Below are 8,475 nucleotides of genomic sequence, written 5' to 3' on the forward strand. Positions count from 1 at the left end.
TCTGTATGTAGAATATTTCCTAATCTTGCCTGCCGTGTAGATTTTTTTGTTTTAAGTATTCCACATGCATCCCATCCTGCTCTACTAGGGCTAGATTTTAAATTTCCCTGACTGTAAAAATTGAAATTAATTTCTTACCCAGATATAGTTTCAAGTTTGGGGCTTTCACAGCACCACCTACCCACAGGACCTTTCCTGATATTTTTTATTAGTATTCTTATGGGCTTTGTTATTTGAATTTGATATCCATCACCGCGGTGGCTTAACTGTTACCAGCACAATGAAATAATGATTGTCTGTTGAATTTTGAGAGCCCCTCTATTTTTTGATATTGTATCCTCAGCATGTCCTCTCCCAAATTTGTTTTAAAGTGGGGACGGGGATGGGAGGGATTCTCTGTGAGGTAATGATTGGGTGACCCCTCCAATTACAAATAGACTTGGTTGCAACTTGCTAGCTGTTATCATATTTCATAACTAGAACACCTTTTAATTTTTGAATGTGTATTTCACTGTAACGTGCAAATAATTTGTCATGAGTTCATTTTATCTTGCAAACTGATGCTCTCTCTCTCTCTCATGCACATATGTGCACGCGCACACACAAGAAGCATATCCATACCTTTAAATTTTGGTAGTTGTGTTTATCCCATCCAAGGTTTACTTTTTTCATATCTTTTGCCAGTAAAGAGATTCATATGTTGAGATGAGTTATCCCATATACAGATTTTATGAATTAACATGTAGATTCTACGTTAACCATGGATCTACTCAGTAAAGTCAATGTGCTGGGCCAGGTTTCTTTTTATGAAGCCATTGCATTTTTTGTTTGGAAATTCTATGCCACCAATTGCCTTGTAAGCACTTTATTGTGGTTGACAATTTGGTAGTGTGTGCACCTTGATAGTCTACTTAGGGTGACTGAAGTTGCTTTATAATGTCTTTGCTGCAGGCTGGGGCATCTGGTTCCTTGACAGAGCCTTTACAAGTGCCAAGAGATATTGATCTCTCTCCAGGGCAACCCCTACAATCCAGTCAACCATCTAGTGGCCTAGGTGTTATTGGCCGGAGAAGTGTTTCGGACCTTGGTGCCATTGGTGATAATCTCACTGGATCTGCTGTAAATTCTGGGGCAATGCACAATCAGTTATACAATTTACAGATGCTTGAGGCTGCATATCACAAGCTTCCTCAACCTAAAGACTCAGAACGAGCTAGGAGCTATATTCCAGTATGGATGTGCAATTATCTTCCTATTATAGCACCTTTTAAACTATGGGCAAATATTGTTTATGGTAATCTCTCTTGTTTGTCTGGACAGAGGCACCCGGCAGCCACCCCTCCTAGCTATCCTCAAGTTCAGTTACCAATGGCAAGTAACCCTGCATTCTGGGAACGTCTAAGCATGCATAGTTATGGAACTGATACCTTGTTCTTTGCTTTTTACTATCAACAGGTGATGTGGCATGCTATGTTGTTTCATTACTATGCAGTTTTTGTTTCTGTCATACAATGACTGCAAGTTTCTTCTCAAGCCAATTATCATGTGCAGAATACCTATCAGCAGTATCTGGCTGCGAAAGAGCTAAAGAAGCAATCTTGGAGATACCACAGAAAATACAACACCTGGTTTCAACGGCATGAGGAGCCAAAAGTTACTACTGATGAATATGAACAGGGGACATATGTGTATTTTGATTTCCATGTTGGCAAAGACGACAAACAAGGATGGTATGCTGATTTTGATTTAACTCTCCATCTGGTTTGCATTGCTGCTGAACTTTGTGTTATGGAAAACTCTATACAAACAGAAAGTTGTACGTAAAAATCTTCTCAACTGATTTTACAAGTGATGGTATTGTACAAGTGATTTACTGCAGACAAGTGACTTATAAAATCATTACATTGAATGTTCTTTTTGTTAAATTTTTCTGTATAATTTTTTCTTTGTATGTGATCTTTACTCTTGTATTGCATGTGTGGTCAAATTATATTTGCTTGTGTATAAGGATGAGATCAAATTATTTCATCATATAAGACTTAAGGATGAGATAAAATTGTTTAATGATATAAGAGGATGAATGGTCCATCATATTAGATTTTCAAAGGGGGTTTTCACTTCATTAGGCTGGTGGGTAACATTGGTGAAACGTTGTGGAAATGTGCTTCTACCTTGGCATGTCAGTTAAAGTTATTCTATATTATTTTCCTTTACATATTAGAATGATTTCAACATTCAGAAGCTTGCACACATGAACAGACATGGTTGCATGTGTGAATTTATTGCATGTTTTTGTCTAAATACTCAAATTAGGCCAATGTAGCCAAGAATTTGTTATCAGTTTGATTTTCAATCTATTTCAAATCAATCCCTCATATCTATATATACATTGCAGCTCATCTTCAAAAAAAATTGAGTTCATTTCAATATAATTTGACTGCGCTTGTGGTTCTTATGATCTCTGTTTTTGTATGTTCAGGTGTCAAAGAATCAAGACGGAGTTCACTTTTGAGTATAACTATCTTGAAGATGAACTCATTGTCTAGAAGATGTGCATTACTAGAAATATCGCTTGTTTAACCCTTGGTATGTGCTTGTGCCAACTTTTCTTGTTGATTTCATAGTCTTTTAGTTATTTACACTGTTGCATATAATGTGATTTAGTCTTTCAATAGTTGTTCAAGACTATTGGACGAGTGTTATTTATATCTGTGTGTGCATGAGCATGCAGAAAGACTTGAATCCTCTAGAATAACTGTTCCCTGTCAGCTATAATTCCTATGGATTTCCATCCATATAAAACCCACTTGAGACTGAATCCTTCAGCGTGCTACCTGGGTTGGCCGTTTCTCATCATGGGACTGAATTCACTGATCTGTAGCTTTTTTCCATGCTGATCAAATGCAAGTTTGACTGATGAACATATTAGAGCTGGATATTGTAATATAGCAAATGTGTTCTGTCACCTCGGAGATAACATTACATAGTTGCTTGTTTTGATTTCCGTCCTAGTAAATATCAAAGAACTTCAGGCATGCTGTATTGCAATTCGTGCATGACTTTTTCGTTGAAATATGTTATTCGTCTAAAATCCTGCAGTGGTGGTACCCGTTTTCTGCTTTTATATTTAAATACCCTGTTTGGGGGCTGTGTATGCTCCGGAGTTTCAGGAAAATTTAAATTTTTTTGCTTAAAATTAATTTTTTTAATGTTTGTAAATCGTTTTGATGTGATGAAGTTAAAAATAATTTTTAAAAAATAAAAAATAAAGATTTGAAGCATTTTTATATTAAAAAACTTTAAAAAACAGCCGCAATCATGCTCCTCCTAGACACTTTATAAGTTTCTAAGCATACCTGCAAGCTGCTACTACTGTGAGCATTTATCATCATTGAATTTGAATATATGTTTTGGCCTCTCTCCTTGCAGATGATTGCTTCTTGTGAATTCGTAGCGTTACAATTGAATTTGGCGGCGGTGAGAATCACGAATTCGGGTCTTAATTCATTTTCTTTGGTACACTGGTTGTTAGATTCCATGTTTTTTTTCATTTTTTTGGAATTTGTAATTGGCAAGTGTAAGACAGACATGAACTTTTCTTCTGAAGCATATTAATCCAAACAATTTCTTTAACCCTTTCGTGTATAAAAAATACTGGAACACCATTCTTTCTTTCTTTTTTGTTCTTTTTTTAACTGTTTTTTTCACCACGGCGCAAGACTCGGGTGCACTATGGAATATTTTGTGTAGCTGAGTTAGCCTTATTTTTTTTTAGCCTTTGAAAAATTATCTGATTGTGGTCTATTTTTTCCGCAATGCTATGGTGACTTTGTTTCAAGTCTGATAATTTATTGTCTTGTTTGCTATAACATATCTGCGATGTATAAAAATATCAGCATTGTATATATATATATTGCAACATTAGAATTAATTTTTTATATTAAAAAAAATTAAAACGATCAAATTCAACACAAAAAGAAGAAAAATCTCTTTTCCTTAATTTACTATTCATACGGGGCATGGAAAAGTGAGATTTTATCCTGGAAGTTTTTACTCTTTTATTTTCGGTCTTCGTTTTTTTAAGAGTTTTAATTATAATTCTTAACTTTATTTGTTTTATGTTTTAATTTTTAAAATGGAAAGGAGAGAGTCGTTGGAAAAATGGAGAGGAGAGAGTAAATGGTTAGATGGCTGCATTTTGATCTCTAAAAAGAAAGACTTTTTTTATATATTAACGTTATTAATGGGGTTATTTTGAGGAGATGAGTTTTATTAATATATTTTTAATAATTCATGTCGTCAAAAATAGTAGATTGAGTTTTGGAAAAAAAAAATCTATTTCATTTTAATTGTGATTTTTTAAAAATATATTTTAGAATGTTTTAAGGTTTAAAATAATTTTTTTAAGGTGTATGTTTCTTCAATGTTTTTTCTATCTTCATGTTTCTTCAAGGTTGAAAATGGTATGTTGGTGCTTGAACATTGAATTTTTTTTTTTTTCTATCTTTGATGGCTAGCAACTTTATCAAAATATGTTGTATAAGATGACATGTAATCTATTTGTTTTTTTTTTAAATAAAATCATCCATCCTATTAAATGGAAAAGAAAAAAAAAAGACTGGTGAGCTAGGTTTTGCGAACCCACAAGCATTTAACTTTTCTTTTATTTTTATTTGGTTAGGTGTGGAAACCCAACCTCATAAAACTAGACGTCTCACCTCTCACCTGCGTCCTTTCGGGGTGTTTGTAGGCACCCTCTAATTAAAATGATTTTTAAATAATTATTTATTTTTTCATTGTTTTTAAACAATATTATAGGTTTTAATAGTAATTTTAAAAATTTATTTTTTAATTATTATATACCTGATATGAAAAAAAAATTTCCTTATAATATTCAATGAAATGAAATTTATTTTTTATTATTTTTTAACATATTTTTTGTATGATTTTTCTTTCTTCAATCAAATACAAAATATTGAGGCATTATATTAATGTTTTTTTATTATTAAAAATTGTTAGCTCTTCTTCAATTAAATACAAAATATTGAGGCATTATATTAATGTTTTTTATTATTAAAAATTGCTTTTCTGATCATATAATTTACTTAAAAACTCGATTCTTCTCATTACAAAAATAAGTTTTTGTTACATAAATTAAGAAATAAATGGAGTTTAGATTGAAGTGATCCATTTTTTCTATTTATTTTAAATAATTGAGACTTTTAGGAACCTTTATTTTTATTTATGTTGCTTCCAATGAAAGAAGATGTCTGAAGTACGAGCTAGAGCCTCGAGAAGTTTCAGAAGCTTTCCTTTCTTTCTCTACTGGTCAATTGTCAAAGAGGTTGGGACTGCTGGAGGGAGAGCAACCGACGTTGGTTTTTGCGACGACGTATTTGGCATTGAGTGCATTTTGCGTTATGTTTTGGAAGTATTTTTAAAAAAAATTAATTTTTTTATTTTTTTAAATTAATTTTTTTATTTTTATAAATTATTTCAATGTACTGATATTAAAATAATTTTTTAAAAATAAAAATTATTATTTTAATATATTTTAAAATAAAAAAATATTTTAAAAAATAATTATTACCATACTTTTAAATACATTCTTATTTTTATTGTTGTGGTTTGGAAGTTGAGTGGCGGCCGATGTTTGGCAATGAAGTATGTTTTTTTTTTGTTTTTTATTTTTTTAAGTGTAGGGTTATTTTTATTCTCATTCTTTAGGGCTTGTATGTGTGTATTGTTAGCATGTGTCAAAACTAAAAAAATAATATTTAAAACTATAAAAACTAGCATATGTGTTTTTTAGTCCTTTTTTTTTCAGTGTAGGGTTATTCCATGAATGTTTAACCTGTAAAAAGCTCCTCATATGTCATTCTCGGGAGAGAAGATCCTTGAGTTACAAAGTTTTTGTGGAATGTTCAACCTGTACAGGGCTTCTTAGATGATGCCATGTTCATAATAAATTTAAATTGTAGAATTTAGGTTGTGTGGATTGTTAAATTTTGACAAGTTTATTTAATAGAATTCGGGTGAAAAGGAGAAAAGGGACTTATTGATGGAATTATGGTAAAAAGAGATAAGGAACTTTAGTTGTTTTTATTATTATTTTTAGGTTTCATCAGCTATTTAGTCAGGAAAAGTTGTGTAAATAAAACCAATTACTATACAAAAAATATATATACAAAAAAAAATTTAATCTTTTTTTATTTATTTTTTTAGAGGTTTAGAAGGTTTTTAAATATATTGTCTTCGTATAGGGTAAATAAATATTTTAAAAATAGTGTTTTTATATATCTAATCTAAACTAACTCTTTATTTGTTTCCATCTTAAATTATTTCTTTAACATTAATTATTGATAATTTCAATTTAAATAAATTTAATATTTATCCTTAGAAAAATACATAAAACTTTAACATATATAAACTACATGTGAATGAGGCTTACATGCTCATTTTCAAAATTTAATAGGGTTAAAATTAACAAATTTTAAATTTAAATACTCAAATTAAAAACTCATAAACTTTAAACTTGACTCTGTTTGGGAACGTAGTTGAAACCGCGTTCCCTCAATTTTTTTAAAAAAATATTAAAAGTTATATTTTTTTTGTTTTAAGATCATTTTGATGTGCTGATGTTAAAAATAATTTTTAAAAAATAAAAAATATTATTTTTATATATTTTTAAATAAAAAATACTTTAAACATAATCACTATCGTAACCTCAACCAGACTTAATCAAATTCTTTATCCTTTTTTCTTTTCCCAAACCCAAATCTTAATTTCTACACGTACGATCTATGCTTTTCACATGGTTTTCAAAATTTGATTTCAGTGGAATAGCTGGATCAACTTCAAAATATATTTCCTGATTGAACTCCTCAATTCAAATTTTATATATTAAAATGCCTAGACTAGAGACTTGGAATAAACACGTTAATAAGTTATACATGCATGTATGGAGTTCTTGTGGTTTCTCATGTACCACAACAGTCAATATTACTGATTTTTCAAGCTCGAGAACAGTACTCTCAGAATATGTCACCATGCCAGATACTGTGAAACGTTGGGAGCATATGTGTGGGTGTGGGTGTGGGTGTGGGTTTAGGCGCAGTACCACATGTCGACTAGCTGCGACTGACTAGCCTTATCTTCTCATTCTTGTGGGGTTCTGCCACTTGAGGTGCAGCCAAAAACCAAATCTCGATCGCATGCAGTGCATCCTCCTTTCCAAGAGACATCGTGATCTTATCATAATCGTCGACACAATAGTAGTTTTCACAACTCCAACAAGTTAGAGAATAATTATGATAAGGGAAAATATTTTTAAAAAACCTTAAAAAATGCATAAAATGACGACCTTAGATGGAGGGTGGAAGGTTTCACATATTATTTTAATATTTAGTGTGTTATCTTGCTATTTAGTGTATTATATTTTACTCTTTTTTATTTTAAATTCGAGAAAATATTATTTTTAAAAAAATATATTTTATAGATTTAGATAAATAATTAAAATCCCAACTATTTTAAATTCTTATAAAAAATATAAAATTACTGTGTATATATCGAAATGAATGCTCGTGTAAGATTCTTGCTTCCTATTTTTGTGTCTTACTTATTTTATTTTAAAGAAAAAATATGTATTTTACGTCATTAATTGTCATTATGCGAGGTATCACGGAGTTTTCAAGTTTGAGGGCTGTTTTCAGCGACTCACAAACCTTGTCGTCTTCTAATTCTTGTTGAGTTTTGCCACTTGAGAGCTGAGCCAAGAACGACACCTCGCAATGCAGAGCATCCAGCCCATCGTCCTCTCAAAGAGATATTATCATTCCATTAGTGCATGCGTCTCAGTCGGCAAAGTGAATAGGAGTAATCAAGAGATATCTTTTTTGATGTGATCTTCATTTTCTTCATTTTGATTTTTTTTTGTCTATTAATTTGTGTTTTAAAATGTGGTTCTAGTTATGTTTTAAAATATTTTTTAATTAGAATAATATTTTTTATTCTTAAAAAAATTATTTTTGACATTAATACATTAAAATATCTAAAAATACTAAAAAACTTGATTTAAAATAAAAAATTATTTTTTTAAAAAATATTTTTAAAACATGTATTTGTATACGAACAGAGTCTAATACTAATAATTATATGTATACGAACAGAGTCTAATACTAATAATCATCTACCGTAATATGTAATTAAGTCATGTTTGTTTCTCGAGCCTTGTTGGTACCTTGATATTCATATTTCATACTCCTTCTGTTCATGAATTAAAAAAAAAATTAAAAAAATAATATCAGAATTTCTTTTTCCTAGCTTTGCTAAAGGTGGGGAGAGGGAATAATCACTTTGCAAATCCAAAAGGTAAGAAGCCTCGTGTCCTCTCCTCAGGTATCTTGTAACCATAACTAAATATACTAAAAATCCCAAGGGGTAGTAACAGTTGTTTTATTGTGGATTATAATATTA

At 30.6% G+C, this 8,475-nt stretch overlaps 1 protein-coding gene across 2 annotated transcripts; it reads left to right on the forward strand.

The window, feature by feature from the left end:
• Positions 1-16: 16 nt before the first annotated feature.
• On the forward strand, positions 17-3,675 carry LOC105119926 (CCR4-NOT transcription complex subunit 3-like). Of its 2 annotated transcripts, none has more exons than XM_011018119.1 (6): positions 17-403; positions 952-1,230; positions 1,321-1,455; positions 1,552-1,730; positions 2,480-2,586; positions 3,430-3,675. In XM_011018119.1, exons 1-5 carry the CDS (start codon positions 383-385, stop codon positions 2,544-2,546), a joined length of 681 nt encoding a protein of 226 aa, XP_011016421.1. In that variant the 5' UTR covers positions 17-382; the 3' UTR covers positions 2,547-2,586; positions 3,430-3,675. The 2 variants fall into 2 exon arrangements, with proteins under 2 accessions (XP_011016421.1, XP_011016420.1); XM_011018118.1 differs by lacking the exon at positions 17-403 and adding an exon at positions 433-856.
• Positions 3,676-8,475: the final 4,800 nt, after the last annotated feature.

The sequence above is a fragment of the Populus euphratica genome, unplaced genomic scaffold (assembly GCF_000495115.2).
Source record: "Populus euphratica unplaced genomic scaffold, PopEup_1.0 scaffold4004.1, whole genome shotgun sequence".
In the NCBI taxonomy this organism is placed as follows: domain Eukaryota; kingdom Viridiplantae; phylum Streptophyta; class Magnoliopsida; order Malpighiales; family Salicaceae; genus Populus; species Populus euphratica.